General features: G+C 46.0%; 1 protein-coding gene across 2 annotated transcripts in view; it reads left to right on the top strand.

Moving 5' to 3' along the window:
* Window positions 1-17,726, top strand: part of MATN2 (matrilin 2) — a 162,954-nt gene that overhangs the window by 35,429 nt on the left and 109,799 nt on the right. For both annotated transcript variants that reach the window (XM_061123699.1, XM_061123698.1), the window contains exon 3: window positions 16,923-17,492. In XM_061123699.1, coding sequence (XP_060979682.1) covers window positions 16,923-17,492 — 570 coding nt within the window. The remainder of the gene's footprint in view (window positions 1-16,922; window positions 17,493-17,726) is intronic.

Genomic DNA, 17,726 nt, shown 5'->3' with positions numbered 1-17,726 from the left:
GAAGGAGGCATCAGGAAGGCAGATATACTGAGGAGCTGAGGGGACAGCCGGGGCCAGTGCAGGAAGCAAAGCTCTCTTGGTATATTAAGCAGAAAGGGATTTCACACAGAGAATTAGGTGCCTGTGTAATTTTGGAAAGGTTAGAAGAGTGGAAGTTCAGGGTCATTACCTAAGAACCATTGCTGGAATTGGGATGTTGTTGCTGCGGTAACTGCATCTGTGAAGCTGCTGGACTGACACTTGAACACAGAGTCTATGTTCCTACAACCTTACTTGCCAGCAGAAACAGGCTCCACCTTCCTTCCTCCTTTATGAGTGCCATCTAGTTGATGTTACCTAATTCTCACCCAGAACCCTAGCTGCAAGGGAGTCAGGAAATGTGTTCCCTGTGTTTTTAGCTTCTGCAGTATAGAGGACTCATAAAAAGAGGTGGGAGTTCATGCTGAGTGCCAATTGTCATTCAAGCAATAGTTATTTCCTTGAAACATTGAATTAACTAGGGAAAGAAATAGAGGAAGAGGAGTTGGACACCCAACAGGGATGAGTTGGAAGGGCCCAACTGCTGACCTAAGTGTTCTGCTCCACCAGCTGAAAGGTCTTCAGCAGACTCAATCCAGGATTAGGTAACAAAGGGGCAGAAACTCAACTCCTAAAGACAAAGGAGTTGTCCTTAACATACAGATGGCTAACAAACTCATGAAAAGATGCTCAACATCGCTCATTATTAGAGAAATGCAAATCAGAACTACAATGAGATGTCACCTCACACCAGTCAGAATGGCCATTGTCAAAAAGTCTACAAACAATAAATGCTGGAGAGGGTGTGAAGAAAAGGGAACACTCTTGCACTGTTGATGGGAATGTAAATTGATACAGCCACTATGGAAGATGGTATAGAGATTCCTTAAAAAACTGGGAATAAAATCACCTCAGGATCCAGCAATCCCACTCCTAGGCATATACCCTAAGGAACCCAAAATTGAAAAAGACACATGTATCTCATTGTTCATTTCTGCACTATTTACAATAGCTAGAACATGGAAGAAACTTGGATGTCCATTGACAGATGAATGGATAAAGAAGTTGTGGTACATATACATAATAGAATATTACTCAGCTACAAAAAGGAATGTCTTTGAGTCAGTTCTATTGAGGTGGATGAACCTAGAACCTATTATACAGAGTGAAGTAAGTCAGAAAGAAGAAGATAAATATTGTATTCTAACATGTATATACAGAATCTAGAAAAATGGTACTGAAAAATTTATTTACAGGGCAACAGTGGAGAAACAGATATAGAGAATAGACATATGGACATGGAGAGAGGGGAGGAGAGGGTGAGATGTCTGGAAAGAGTAACATGGAAACTCACATTATCATATGTAAAATAGATAGCCAACAGGAATTTGCTGTATGGCTCAGGAAATTCAAACAGGGGCTCTGTATCAACCTACAGGGGTGGGATGGGAGGGAGATGAGAGAGAGGTTCAAAAGGGAGGGGGCATGTGTATACCTATGGCTGACTCATGTTGAGGTTTGACAGAAAACAACAAAATTCTGTAAAGCAAGTATCCTTCAATTTAAAAAAATTAATTAATTAAAAAAAAAAAAGACAAAGGAGTTGTCTTTAAATTCTCCCTAGTGCTTTCTCTATAGTATATACATAGGGGGCATCTATTTACACCTGAGACCTGGCTGGGAACTCTGGCAGGAGGGCCTTTGGGTTAGCTAGGAATGGAAAAGACTGAAGCCTGGGCTGAGTCAGAAGCCCTTAGAATGTGCCCTAAGAGAGGATGGGCACATTTAGAAGCCTTCTGTGTCTCCTTAATGGAACCCAAACTTCTCGGTAGCAGGCACATGTGCTCCTCCCAGTCACTGCTGTCCATCCTTTAAGATGCACCCAGGGCACCCCACCTGCATTACCCTTGCACACGGTGCCCTACTTGTTCTGGCTCCCAGGCCTTTGCTCATGCCGACCCTTGGCCTGAAACGCCCGCCCTAACTCTGCCTGACCAGTACCTGCTCAGCCTTTGATAATGGAATAAGATTGTAAGATATAATATAGTACCCATCAGCTTCTTTAGGACTCTTCCCACCCACCGTCTTGGGATCATGCTCTCCTCCAGGCTCCAACTGCACATGCTTTTTGTGAATCTTACGAAACTGTCTTCTCTACAAGGTCGTAAACATCTCCCAGGCTGAGATTCATTCTTGTGCTGTATCCCTAGCACCTAGCACAGAGAGGAGGGTTCTACAGTGTATGCATAACTCAAGTAAATGGAAATGATGAAAGGAATTTTTCCTTAGCTGGTACACCCCTGCCTCTGTGTGCCTGCACCCCTCTCCTTCCAGGGAAGAACTACAAGCCTGTATTTAGCGCGGCCCCTTCCTGTGGCCCTCATCCCTCCCAGCCCGACCCGGTTTTGTTATTCACGTGTCTCTGCTCTGCGCCCGACTTCCATCTGGACTCTCAGAAAGCCGATGAGGCCATAGCTCAATGTATTAAGTTAAAATGCTCCTATGGGCTGAATGCCAGTTTTAAAAGCCGCCTACGCTCTTTTTTCACTTTGAAGAGAGGCAAGATCACCTGTTTCCCTGCACTTTCTGCTCTGTCTTGTATTGGGAGATGGGCACTGTGTGTGTGTAAATAACAGTTTCAAGAGATGAGTCCTTTCTCAGTTTGAGAAAGGAGGAAACCTGGTGAGAAGGGTTTTGCTAGAGAATACTAAATCAATTCTGTATCTATTCAGTCAGCTCAAGGAATTTAAAAACCGTTGTCTATTTCAAGACTTCTTTATACCTCTTTTCTAAATTAGAAGAAAGCCTGTATTTGTAAGACACTCTGAGAGGAGATGTGAGGAGTGGTGTTTTTTGTTTTTTTTTTTTTAGCACAACTTAAGCAAACTACTTTACCTTGCAAGGAAATTCAATTCATTGGAAATTGTTTTTTCTCCAGGGCTAAACTGGGGCAGCTTTCTTTCTGGCTCCCTTGCAAAGAAAATTGTCCAGGGTTCTGGAAACCACAGTTGTTGAACTTCTTACGATGTCTCTTTTCTTTCAGCTCATGTAACAGTTACGAGAGGAGACTGGTGTGATGTGGCATGTTTTTTCTTTCTTCTTTTTTTTTCTTTTCCATTTCACTGGCTTGTTGGTGCACACTCCCCGAGGGCTTTAGAAAGCTGTGTTCCTAAAGGAATTTATGACAGTCTGCAGGGAGAATAGAAATTTGAGCTGGTGTCAGCCTAGGATCCCTCAGGGCACTGCTGGTCCATGTTTCTGGTTTATGGAGCACCATTGCTAGCCAAAGATGCAGGCTCATCCACCAGAACCTTCTTTTAAACAAAAACAAATGCATCATGACATTGGCAAGTATATTTTACATAAAAACGTCCCAGTGTGGATCTCTACAGGCAGACAGAATCCATCCTGCAGGGGCTCTTCTTGGTTTGGGTTAAAGTGTACACAGATCAACTCTGGCAATAAGTTTCACTATGTGCCTGTGAACTTTGCTGCTGCTTGTAGGTGTTGGAAAGAAGGTGATGGAATGAAAGTTGACATTCAGACCATATCTCAGTGCTTGAGAGAAACACGTGAATGGTATCAACTGGTATTCAAAGCAGGTCTGTGTGGGCAGAAGACCACAGAAATCACCTCCGAGGATGTACACTGTTCCTTTTATCCCCAGTAATGGGCCAAGATGTAGAAATGTATTTGCTCTGTGTCTTTGCTGGATTCATGCCTCCGTGTTCATAAGTACAGTCTCTACTGACTGTTCTTTGTGGTTGAAGGTTCAGCTGTTCTGGCTAAGCACATGTTATGCTTACCGAATAATAATTCATTTTCCCTGCCTCATTCTGCAGTCATCTGTATGTGTGTGCCCCTGACTCCCTGGGCTGTGTCCCTGTAAGGCCAGGGACTGCATCGTCTAAGTGTCAACAACTGCACAGCACCAGCGTAATACAGACAGACCTTGTTTTATTGTGCTTTGCTTTATTGTGCTTCACAGATATTGTGTTTTTTTGACAACCCTGCATCAGACAAGGGGTCTAACCTGCATCTCTTATGTGAAGAGGACTTTGCGCTTAGGGGAGTATGTCTTGAGTTGAGCTTTAGCTCCTGAGTCTCATTCAAGTCTTTGTCACCGGCCCTCCCATATATTTAGTTCAGTTCTGTCGCTCAGTTGTGTCCGCCTCTTTGCGACCCCATTGACTGCAGCACACCAGGCTTCCCTGTCCATCACCAACTCTTGGAGCTTGCTCAAACTCATGTCCATTGAGTCAGTGATGCCATCCAACCATCTCATCCTCTGTTGTCCGCTTCTCCTCCTGCCTTCAGTTTTTCCCAATATCAGGGTCTTTTCCAGTGAGTCAGTTCTCCGAATCAGGTGGCCAAAGTTTCGGAACTTTAACTTCAGCATCAGTCCTTCCAATGAATATTCAGGATTGATTTCCTTTAGGATTGATTGGTTTGATCTCCTTGTGGTCCAAGGGATTCTCAAGAGTCTTCTCCAACACCACAGTTCAAAAGCATCAGTTCTTCAGTGTTCAGTTTTCTTTATAGTGCAACTTTCACATCCATACATGGCTACTGGAAAAACCATAACTTTGACTAGACAGACCTTTGTCAGCAAAGTAATGTCTCTGCTTTTTAATATGTTGTCTAGGTTTGTCATAGCTTTTCTTCCCAGGAGCAAGCGTCTTTTAATTTCATGGCTGCAGCCACCATCTGCAGTGATTTTGGAGCCCAAGAAAATAAAGTCTGTCACTGTTTCTATTGTTTCCCCATCTATTTGCCATGAGTGATAGGATCCGATGCCATGATCTTAGTAATGGTAAAGAATCCGGCTGCAATGAAGGAGACCTGGGTTCAATCCCTGGGTCAGGAAGATCCCCTGGAGAAGAGAATAGCTACCCACTCCAGTATTCTTGCCTGAAGAATCTCATGGACAGAGGACCCTGGCAGGTTACAGTCCATGTGGTTGCAGAGTCAAACACTTTCACTATCAATGTGTTAACTGGTGACTGGGAGGGTAACTTCACTAGGCTCTTCTCTGGGCCATTTTTCTGTTCAGAAGAGACACTTAATGCTAGGTCACCTGCTGAGAAACAGTGGCTAAAAATACAGGCACTGGAATCAGACTGGCTAGGGTGTGAAATCTCTTATTCCCACCATTCATTCTCCTCCTGCCAGCAGCCTTGTCATTTAGCCTTTCTAAGACTCAGCACCCTCAACTATAAGTTAGAGGTAATAATGGTGCCTATTTTGCTTTTACTGAGTCTAATGAAAAGCCAGGAGACAACTGACCTGTGCATGATCTGACAATGGATCAGAACCCATGAGAGGTAGGAGGGGGGTTCAGGATGGGGGAAACACATGTGCACCCATGATTGATCCATGTCAATGTATGGCAAATACCTCCACAATATTATAAAGTAATTGTCCTCCAATTTAAATAAATAAATTAAGGGGGAAAAAAGGAACCTACGAGAGAATACAGGATGTAAGGTTTCTATATTTACCAGGTTGCTCCTGGCCTTGGAGAGGGAGGAGGGTGCTGAGGCATAGGAAGGGGTCTCTTCTGGATTCTTGCTCCCTGGTCTCTCTGATGGTCTTTCAGGCTCATATGCCCCTTGGGGTAGAGTCTTATTCACTGCACCTAAGAATCACCAGGAATAATTGTCTAAGTGCAGATTCCTGGGCCTCAGCCTCCAAGACTCTAATTCACTGGGTCTAGGGTGCTGCCCAGGATTCAGCATTTTAAATAAGCACCCCCAGGTGCTTCTGATATGATCAGGACAGGTCCCCACTGTGGACTGTGTTTATTGTACCTGCTCTGACCGGCTGCCACAGCCCACTGCATGGAAGAGAGTCTATAACTTCTGTTTTTGCTCTCTCATACCTCCCTCCACATAGGCACATTGACAAAAAGAAGCCAGGACCAACTGAGCATCTATGTGCATTGCACTCTGCTGGGTACCAGGGATTCATAGAAGACGCTGCATGTGGCCAGGGTCTCCATACATGAGATGCTGGGAGGAGAATGCTTAAGACGTAGGTGACCACAGGGCCAAGTCTTAAGTTGAGGAGGTACTTGAAGGAGGATGGTGTCTAAGGAACTACTGAGTTGGCCAAAAAAGTTTGTTTGAGTTTTCTATACTGTCTTATGGCAAAGCCTGAACAGACTTTTTTGGCCAGCCCAGTACAGACCATTAGATATTGCTTGGGGTTAAGGTATAGGGCAAGGCGAGGTGGGCGGGTCTAGGAGGCTCAAGAGTTTATTAGTTCACTCTCCCATGACCTTGCTGTCAGTGACCCTTAGGAGGGTGGCTGTTGGAGAAATTGCTTTGAGGAGGCAGCATCCTGGGCTGGTTTATACTGAGAACTCACAACTGCCAAACTGAGCTACTGTGACTGATGAAACTCACCAAAATATTTATTCAGAGGAAAGTTCTGCTATAAAGAGGGGAAGAGTAAGGTCCATTTGTTGGGAGAGTCTCTCTTATCTCCCAGGTCAGGAAAGCCATTGCTGAGATGATGGGGCCTTAAGGTCTGGAGAGGGATCTAATGGGAGTGAGTGGAGAAAATGGCTGGCTGGGCAAATTGGTTTCGTTTTTGTAAGCTCCCCGGTCCCCCACTCCAGGCACTGGGTGGTGGGAAGGGGGTGAGGGGTGTTGTGCTGAGGCTAGAATGGATTAGTGCAAGGGGAGGGGGCTGGGATTCTTGGGGTCCATGTGCAAGGCTTGGGGTTTGCTTACCTGGCTGGAGATTTTATCATGAGACTGGCTGTCAATCCGGTTGTCTCCTTTCTGTGGTTTATACAGTTGATTTTTTGAACTTTATGTTCAGGGTTTGACATTTATACCACTTAGATTTCCTCCTGTTAGTTTTGACTCATTATTCCAACCCTCAGAAATCCTTTCTGGCCCTGACTCTGTTATTCAGCTTTTTACCGATTCCTTCCAACATTGTGTGTAGTGGTGTACAGAGAACCACAAATGCCCCCAGAATTTGGAAAATGGTGTGGAAAATGTTACCAAGTGGGGAATGATTTGCTAATGAGTCTACGATATGTCTTCAATCCCATTAAGAAGTCCAGGGTGTCTCCCTAATATAATGTAATCAACTTTTCAGATCACTCCTTAGGGGTTCTTTAGGGAGATGTGAGTGGAGCGTGATTGATTTGGAGAAAGCCATGGCTCATCAACTGCATTGTAAAACGGCTGGCGTGAGGTAACTCAGCAGCTGCTGACTGACTAATAAGGGAATAAGGGAAGGGAAGAGTTGAAATGTAGTCCTTCCATTTCAGCCTTTCAGCCTTGGCCAAGGACTACCGTGCCCCAGTCACGTGCCCTAAGTACAGGGCAGTTGCAAGCTAAGTCTCACTGGGAGCAAAAATCAAAGGTGCTCCAAACTGCCTCTGAAATATCCATAAAATCACCTGTAAACCTCAGGGCTGGTCACAGTTTGCAGGCGCATGGGGACAGAACACATGAGGTAGCCACAGGGGCCACACCTCAGGCGTCCGTGAGCAGGCGCTCATTGAGTATAATGGTGGGTGTTACAAGGTAGTCTTTTCTCTCAGTCTGTTTGTCTGTCTTTGTTAAGCCCATCTAGTTCAATATACACAGACTAAATGCTTATGGGATGCAATTTCCTGAATTCCGATGTGCTATTTTATATTCTTACAATGGAGAATACATACCACTTGTACAGTCTGAGGAGACCGTTTCTTAGGACATTTCTATTTTCTTTGCCCTGACCCCATGTCTACAGCAGTCCTCCATCCCAAGTGTGTCTTTAGCTAGAAGTTTGTGTGCACACCGTCTACATGGCCACCCTTTTTATTTCTCATTGAAAAGTAGTAGGTTAGCACTAATTATCAATAATGTCTCAAAAGTACAGTTAGCTAACTTACCTTTATTCAGCTTCTTAGAAGTGAATAAAATTGAGCACTTCAGCCATTGTTGCAGAGGCCCCCAGACTCTTTAACCAGGCTGGCAAAATGATTCCATTATTGCAGGGCAGTGTCGACGGTATCCTGAGGCTGAGTCCAGGCTGAGTGGGAGAGGACAGGGATTGATTAGTAATGTCTGCCAGGAACAAGGGCGGAAAAGGGGGCCTTGCTGAGCCTGCCTTAGAGCCTGGGTGCCCACACCAAAGATGGCCAGTCACGCTCTCCCCCTCACTCTGAGCACTCTGTTTATCTTTTCCGTCTGGCCCTTTTATTCACTTCTATTATTATTTGTCTCTATGCCTGCTATTCACAATTGGGAGTCTTCCCTTCATTCTGTTCCCAGAGCCTGACACATGATAGGTCCTCACTAAATCTGTTCACAGATTGGATGTACTTAAGTGTTCTACCTCACTGGTCTGGGTGTGTGGAATCTGCATTTCTTTCCCACTGTGTGTGTGTGTGTATGTGTGTGTGCTCAGTCGTGTCCGACTCTGTGTGACCCTGCAGACTGTAGCCCACCAGGCTCCTCTGTCCATGGGATCATCCCAGCAAGAATACTAGAGTGGGTTGCCATTTCCTTCTCTGGGGAATCTTCCTGATTCAGGGACTCAACCTGCCTCTCCTGCATTGGCAGGTGAATTCTTTACCTCTGAGCCACCAGGGAAGCCCCTTCTTTCTCACTGGAGTCAATTAATTGCCTTGTTGAGATCCAAACTATAAATTTCCTCTGATTCTCCTGATCTATCCCATCTAGGAATAAAAACATAAATTGTGAATTTTTTTCCCCTTCTCAGTCTCCTTCTGGTTCATAATCATCAAGTTCTTCCTCCCCCTCAGGCCCCCACCCCCACTTTCTCTAATCATAAAACTGCTTTTCTCCCTTTGAAACTCTTGGTGAGCTAGTTTTTCCTCTGTCCCTTTGTGACCTTTGAATGATGTTTCATGGTGTTTCTGGTTACTCTTGGGAATTAAAGCCCTAATAATAAGAAGAGCTTTAGCTCTTGGCTCACTGCCACTGTCTCCAACATTACTCTTATAATGTTGATTTCAATATCTTGAAATCACTCTTGGTGATTTCAATATCTACATGAATGCTCCTTTCTTTGCAGGATCGTTCCTGGAGTATTCTTGTCTTCCACCATATCTCAGCCAGTGACCTCTCTTATCATACTCCTGACCCTGTGATTACAATAACTGCAGTTCCTTCATAATCTCAGTTTAAACCCCCTCTTTCCCCTCAGCTCGCCCCTTCTAGGATTCTAACTTCAAGTCCTTTGACCTTATCTAGATTTTCAATCCATTGACCCCACTGCTTTTTCTCTGCCCTTCACCCCTTCCTATCTTCTACTTCATATTCCTGCAGCTTAATTTCATGGGAAACCTTAGAGTTGCTCTGTCACCTATCTTTGTTGCTTTCCTGATCCATCAACTCTTGGCTGCATGACAACCCTGGTTATATCAACTTCCTCCTGCTTTCCTCCTATACCCATGTAGCTGAGTGTAGCCAGAGCAGAGCACACAGCCATGCTATCAGTATCCCTTCAGTTTCATGCTCACTACCCTCAAGTTGGCCTTTAATGCCACCTGGAAATCCTATTCCGGTGCCCTTGTCCATTCACTCTTGCGCTGTCCTAGAAATGACTCCATTTCCCCCCTTGTATCATTCCTTTTTTAAAGTTCTTTTTTTAAAAAAAAAATATGTATTTATTTTGGCTGCGTCAGATCTCAGTTGCAGCTCTCGGGATCTTCACTGCATCATGCAGCATTTTTCGTTGTGGTGTACACACTCTCTATTTATGGCTTGGCCTTCAGTAGCTGTAGCATGTGGGCTTAGTTGCTCTGTGGCATCTTGGAGCCAGCTCCGACCAGGGATTGAACCTGAGTCCCCTGCATTGCAAGGCAGACTCTCCACCACTGGATCACCAGGGAAGTCCCCACAGTTCTTTTTTCAAGTGCCCACACACCACTTACTTGTGGGAATTTTGCTGGGAATTGTTAGGAAGCATCACATTTTCTGAACTCTGTCTCCCTTCTCCACCCCCCGCCTTGGGCATTTGCCTGTGGTCCAGGTCATGTTTCTCCTGTTCCCCACGGCCCATCAAAGGCCAGTGACCTTGACTTTCTGTCTCCCCCAGGGCCCTGCTTCTCCTGATCTCATAGGAGGCACTGTCTGGCGCAGAATACGAACAACTAGCAGCCTCATTTACTGAGCTGCTGCTCTTCAGGGAGGCAAGCATCTGTTTTCATCATTTTATTAAATTAAAAAAAATTACAAATAGGCATTTAGCAGGGGAAGAAGCACTTGGCAGGAGGCAGGCAAGTTCGGGCCATAGCTTCAGGCCCTGATTCCAGGGAAGGAAAGAACTGACCTCAGAGAGCCAGTGCTGTTCTGGTGCATCTTGAGTGTGCTGGGAAGGGCAGGTCTAAAAGGACAGAATCCTTTCTGAGCATTGCTTGGTGGTTAAGAGCATGGGCTATGGAGCTGGGTTCAGATCCTGGCCCCTCTACTTTCTAAGTATGAGACCCTATTCTAGGCATCTAACCTTTCTAGACTCACTGTTCTCGTATGTAAAATGGGAATAGTACCTACCTGTTAAGTTGGGTGTGAAGAATAAATAAGTCACTCCGTGTAAAAGTACTCAGAACAAGTCAAGTACTTTTAGGTAACCAATAATCAGTAGCTATAAATTGTTATTATATTCTCTTTTGAGTCTCACGATAGCCCTGTGAGGTATTATTATCCTCATTTCATAGAAGAAGAGGCTGAGGGCCAGAAAAGGTGACGGGAAGGCTATAGACCACATGCATGGTAAGTGGCATTGTCTGGGCTTGCCCTGAGGTCACAGGGCAAGCCTGTGTTTGCTTGTTTCACTAAGCATTTGTGACCTTTGAATCATGTTCCATAGTGTTTCTGGTCACTCTTGGGAATTAAAGAAACCCCTCTGGTTAGTCCGAGTAACAAGAACAGTTTTAGCTCTTGGCTCATGGCCACTTTCTCCAGCATGAGAGAAATGTTGCTGTTTCACGGAGCCCCTTTCAGTGTCTGGATGAAATTATTTTACCCTCATCACGGAGATTCACATACCTTCCTTCTCCAAACATGCCCTGACCTCTCTGGGCAGATGGTACCAAATATTTGCTGTAGAATTACATGGCTATAATTGAATTTAGCCGCAGCAAGGGAGACCGATTTGCAACAAATCTACAATCCTGAGAGGAAGGAGATGGTTCCAAGGCTGCACATTGTAATCCTGCTGGGGTGGGAATTCAGCTTAAGATTGTTCTGGCTCAAGTTCACCTTCTCTGCCGGGGGAGGGGAGAGACACTCGTTTGCCCTACTCGTTTGAGTAGGCTGTGGAGTCGAGCTGACAAAACTGGAAGTACTGTTCACAAGGCTCAGACCGTCACTTTTTGGTTCGGGGGATGGTGTTTTGTGATGTGCGCAGATGCCCTCTTCCAACTGCTGCGGAAAAGTCTACAGTGAAAGGCGAGATGGAAGATGGTGTGTCTTCTCTGGGGCTAATTAGACAGGGATGCTGTTTATCAGAACTGATATGTGAGAGGAACACACACAGAGGAGATGTTTCTGGACACATCTCTCAGCAGTTCCCGGGTGGAGAAACAGTGAAGGCAAATATTTCAGAATGTCCTCGAGTATTTACAAAGCTCGTATTACAATGCCAGCGCTATCGAGACTTTTTCCAGGCGCCTGCCATGAAGTGGGGAGAAGGCTCTGGGATGGTTCCAGGTCTGACCCTAGTGAGCCCTGGGGCCTTGTGGAGGTGGAGTCACCTCTCTGAGCCTCAGTTTTCCCTTCTGTAAAGTGAATAACTTGGACTCTGTTTAGATCTTTCCAGCTCTAAGACTTTATTAGTCTGTGAGTTCCTGGACCAAAAGTTCGAAAGTGGCTGTGTTCCCTCCTAAAGTGGCAAAATTTGAGTCCTGGACTCAGCTGGACCTAGACCTGAGGAGAAGGGGGTGACAGTGGATGAGATGGTTGGATGGCATCACTGACTCAATGGACATGCGTTTGAGTAAGCTCCAGGAGTTGGTGATGGACAGGGAAGCCTGGCGTGCTGTAGTCCATGGGGTCGCAAAGAGGCGGACAGGACTGAGTGACTGAACTGACTGACTGAACTGAGACCTTCTCTAGCACTTTTGGACTCTGATTTGAATTCACCTCCTTGAACTGCTGGTTCTGACTCAGTCCCTTCCACCTGAAGCCTTGCTCCATAACCCGGAATTCCGCTTAATTCTACAAACGTGACTCAAGACTTAAACTGTATCCCCACTGCATGGCTGCAGAGATGACCAGTTTCCCACATTGGGTAATCCACAGTAAGATATGAGGTCAAGACTTACCAGAACTTCCTTTCTCCAGAAAACTCTCTAGGTCCTACACTCATGGTTTCGCAGAGTGCGGTCCTTGGACCAGTCACATCAACTTCACACAGGAACTTGTTAGAAATCCTTATTTTTAGGTGCCAGCTTAGACCTACAGAATCAGAAACTCTGGAAGTGAGGCCCACCAACCTTAGTTTTTAACAAATCCTTCAGGGAATTAGGAGACACCTCGAGTCTGAGGACCACTGAACTGGCCCTTTCCAGGACAGGCTGCAAAAGCTATGTCTCTGAGCTCTCGAGGGACCTGAGGAGATGTCCTGGAGAAAGTTGGTCACTCCGGCTGCCAGAACTCGTTGTTTTCAAATCTCAGTCACAGCTCCCTGGAATTTTCCTCCAACACCGTTTCGAACCTCTGAGGTGGTTTTATAAATGCCAGGCATCGTGGAAAACTCCCCATTTGTTTTGATGGGAAGGAATCCAGCAGAGCACATCATTCCCTGTGCAACTTCCAGACTCCCCTTTAAATTGATTGTGATGCTTTCTGGGATGCTGACACGGGGACCAAGACCCACAGGAAGAATCCCAGCCCCGGGGGGACCCATGCTTCCAGAGGAAGAGCGTTCTTAGGGAGCTAGCCTGCCGTCTCCATGCCACCCTCCCTTCCAAGGAGCCTTTCACTAATATCCTCCCGCATGGCCGGGTCCAGGCTGGTTCCAGTCCTCCTGAGCAGGTGGAGATCACTGGGTCCCGTTCTCCCTGCAGTCAGTTCAGACTGAAGTCGGTGGAGTGGGGGGTGGGTGTCCAGCCTATGTCCTGGCAGGTCTGTCCATGTGTTGCCCTGACCCAGCGCCACACGCTAGACCACAGACACTTTGGATGGAAATTAGAGGACGGCACCCCCTCCAGGGGCCTCCCAAGTGGACGCAGCCCCTGGGGCTCGGGACTGGGCTGGATTTCACTTCCTCGGGCAGGTACACCGCTGTCCGCGGCCACCCTGCCCCTCCCCAGCCGGAGCCTGGCACGGGGGGCTGCTGAGGAAGGAGAGGGGTAGGGGGCGGTGTGGGTGGAGCAGAGCCTGCCTGTGAAGCTCCCACGTATTGGCGGGGGGGGGGTCCCACCTGCTGGGCCCAAGACTCAGCTCTTTACCCGCAGCTAACCCTCAAAGCCTCAGTGAGGTGTTGTCCTCCACAGAGTTTTTCTGTTCCTAAATTATAAGAGATTTTCAAACTCTCAACACCTTCATGCTCTCATCTATCCAACAGATATGGTTCCCTTGCTCTTCAGAGCTTGTTCTAGAAACCACAGGAGACCATAGTGGTGAAAACTGTCTGGAGTCAAGATATTAAAATGTCAGGATCGATATCGATCTTATCCCTGGGTCCTCAAAGGCAGTTTCTGGAGGCTCTGGTTTGAGAAACTCACCTTAAATGCACCCAGCCCCCACTGTTATATGTGGGTGCCACAGAAGGTTGGCTTTCTGCCATGATACTGGTCTGAGGGATGGGGGTATGCGCTTCTGCCCCTAAAATTGTTAGGCGTGTAAGGCTGCAATGCACGAGGTATGTATGAGCAAGCACTCGGGAGAGGCAGGGCCTGGCAGGCTGGCCTGGACAGGGTGACCTCACTGGCCTTTCCCGCTTGTCATTTCAGTGACTGGGCTCACTGCTTCATTTTTGGCTTTCTCCCTCTTTCTTGTAGCTGCGCTGATTGGGATTTAGGGCAGGCATTTGAGATCCCTCTTCTAATCCCTGTCAAATTGGGATTTACCAGCGGGAAGTCTGGGAAAGGGAGGGAGGAAGGGGAGAGAGGCCAGAGGCCATCGCTTAGAACATCGGAGAAATTCCAGGAGGAACGCCCAGCCTCCACCTCTATCCTCTGGGGCAGGAGGGCTCTCATCTCATTCTCTTTCCAGAATGGCTTCTTGCTTCAGCACTGGAGGAGTAAGATGGCAATTGTGCTGGTAACAGAGACTGACACTTGCCTTTTTTCCAGTTTAACTGTGTCCTTTGTTGAAATGTTTCTTGGCCAGGTACCATCTCCTTTCCACTGCTGCCCCCACCTTCCAGCCCCCCACCCCTGGTTGAGATTATTTCCTTCTCAACCAGATTAGTGCAACAGTGGTCTGGATTGTCCACACTGCACACCCCTACCCGAGTCAACTGACCTTTTTTCTTTCTTTCTTTTTTTTTTTAAAAAAACTGAGGTATAGTTGATGTACAATATTATAAAAGTTACAGGTGTGCAACATAGTGATTCACAGGTTTTAAAGATTAGCCTCCATTTATAGTCATGATAAAGTATTGGGGAATTCCCTGGCAGTCCAGCAGTTGGAACTCTGCGCTTTCATGGCCGAGAGCACAGGTTTAATCCCTGGTTGGGGAACTAGGATTCTGAAAGTTTCATTGTGGGGCAGAAATAAATAAAATAAAATATTGACTATATTCCCTCCATTGTATGATATATCCTTGTAGCTTATTTTATACATAGTAGTTTGTACCTCTTAATCCCTAACTGGTGTATTACCCTACCCTTTCCCTCTCCCCACTGGTAACCCCTAGTTTGTTCTCTATAGAGAACTGTTTCTTTTTTGTTTATTCACTAGTTTTATTTTTTAGATTTCACATATAAAAAGCAGTTTGCCTTTCTCTGTCTGACTTATTTCACTTAGCATAATACCCTCGAGGTTCATTCATGTTGTCACAGATGGCAAAATTTCATTCTTTTTTATGACTGAGTAATATTTCTTTGATTATATATAGCACATCTTCTTTATCCATTCATCTGTTCATGGACACTTAGGTTGCTTCCTTATCTTGGCAGTTAGAAATAATGCTGCTATGAACACTGGAGTGCCTATATCTTTTTGAATTAGTGTGTTTGTTTTTTTTTTTTTCAGATAAATATGTAGGAGTAGAATTGCTGGGTCATATGGTAGTTCTATTCTTAGTTTTTTGAGGAACCTCCATATTATTTTCCACAGTGCCTGCACCAATTTACATTCCCACCAACCATGTATGAGTGTTCCTTTGTCCATATCCTCTCCACAAACTTCTGCCCCAGTCAGTTGACCTTTTATTACATAACTTCCCTACAGAAGAGATAAGTTACATAATATAATGCTAATCATATTATGACTTCCCTGGTAGCTCAGACGGTAAAGTGTCTGCCTACAATGCGGGAGACCCGGGTTCAATCCCTGGGTCGGGAAGATCCTCTGGAGAAGGAAATGGCAACCCACTCCAGTATTCTTGCCTGGAAAATACCATGGATGGAGGAGAGTGGTAGGCTACAGTCCATGGGATCGCAAAGAGCTGGACACGACTGAGTGACGTCACACTTTCACTTTCAATCATATTATACCCGTCGGCTGTGGTATCAGTACAAGTTTCAATCTGAATTTAAAGTCTTTTTTTGTAACTGGCTTCAAGCTACCCCTCCAACTTCATTCTTGTCCATAACTCTGAGCCGTGCCTTCAACACTCATTCTGTTTTCTGCTGTATTCATGCCATCTCGGGCTTTTGTTCATGGGTTCATCTCTACGTGTTCCTTCTCACAGTCTAGACACTATACATCTGTAAAGCCAGCTTGTGTCCCATCTCCTTGACCCCAACCCACTAATATTCCTGTTCTCTGAACACCTAGCATCAGCACCACACTGTTTCATACTAGTTATTCTTTCCTTTTTCCATTAGTTAAGTCTCCCCAGGTAGACTGTAAACTCCTTGACATGGTAAGCATCTTCTGTACTTCCTGCAGTATCCAGCCAAGCTAATGTGCTGTGCAGTAAATAAAGTAATTTTGATGCTGCTCAGATGTTTGCCCGCCTAAAAACTACATTGATAGCTTTCGAGAAACTGAAGTTCACTTCTTTTGTAAAAAGAAATAGTATCTTGTTTGCTGCCAATATTCATGACCACCCAGTCATGCACATATACATCCTTACATCCTTCCTGAGTGAAGAGAAATGATGAAGATTTGAAAGGTGACCCCTGGCCCTAGGATTTCCAACCTGCATTGGGTCCTTAACAATCTTATTTTATTTATTTTAATTGAAGTATATTTGATTTGTGATATCATGTTAGTTTCAGGTATATAGCTCAGCAATTCAGTTATGCAGATATATATAACTTCTTCAGTTTCTCTTTCCTGATAAGTTATTACAAAATATTGAAAATAGTTCCCTGTGCTACACAGGAGGTCCTTGTTGGCTATCTGTTGATAATTTATTGTTGTCGTTGTTCAGTTGCTCAGTCGTGTCCAGCTCTTTGCAGGTCAGTTGGACTGCAGCACACCAGGCTTCCTTGTCCTTCACCATTTCCCAGAGCTTGGTCAAACTCATGTCCATCGAGTCAGTGATGTCATCCAACCATCTCATCCTCTGTCGTCCCCTTCTTCTCCTGCCTTCAATCTTTCCCAGCATCAGGGTCTTTTCTGATGAGTTAGCTCTTCACATCAGGTGGCCAAAGTATTGGGAGTTTCAGCTTCAGGATCAGTCCTTCCAATGAATATTCAGGACTGATTTCCTTTAGGATTGACTGGTTTGGTCTCCTTGATAACTTATATATAGTCGGATATTTATGCTTAATACTCTTATGATATGTTTGCCCTCCCCTTTTTCCCCAGGAAGCACATGTGAGAACAAGCGAGCGGACGTGGTCTTTATCATCGACAGCTCGCGCAGTGTCAACACCCAGGACTATGCAAAGGTCAAGGAGTTCATCGTGGACATCTTGCAGTTCTTGGACATTGGCCCTGACGTCACCCGTGTGGGCCTGCTCCAGTATGGCAGCACGGTCAAGAATGAGTTCTCCCTCAAGACCTTCAAGAGGAAGTCCGAGGTGGAGCGTGCCGTCAAGAGGATGCGGCATCTGTCCACGGGCACCATGACAGGGCTGGCCATCCAGTACGCCCTGAACATCGCCTTCTCGGAAGCAGAGGGGGCCCGGCCCCTGAGGGAGAACGTGCCTCGGGTCATAATGATCGTGACCGATGGGAGGCCCCAGGACTCGGTGGCCGAGGTGGCTGCAAAGGCCCGGGACACAGGCATCCTGATCTTTGCCATCGGTGTGGGCCAGGTGGACTTCAACACGCTGAAGGCCATCGGGAGCGAGCCCCACGAGGACCATGTCTTTCTGGTGGCCAACTTCAGCCAGATTGAGACGCTGACCTCAGTGTTCCAGAAGAAGTTGTGCAGTAAGTCCTGCTCCTCTGTGGCTCTGCTGGGGGCGTCATTGGGATGAGGTCATCCACCTTCATGTGTTCATTCTGTGCTACCTGGTCCCAGGTGCTGTGCTGGCAAGGGGTCTTTAGCAAAGGTCGAGGTAAGACACAGTATTCTCTTGGGGCTCACACTCTGGTCAAGGATGCTCATTAAGGATGCAGTTACACAAATAAGTAAGTACCTGCAGTTGTAAGTGTGACGGGGGA

This window comes from Dama dama, chromosome 21, assembly GCF_033118175.1.
Source record: "Dama dama isolate Ldn47 chromosome 21, ASM3311817v1, whole genome shotgun sequence".
Lineage (NCBI taxonomy): Eukaryota > Metazoa > Chordata > Mammalia > Artiodactyla > Cervidae > Dama > Dama dama.
Note: the sequence above shows the minus strand (reverse complement) of the source record. Positions and strands in the feature narration are given on the sequence as shown.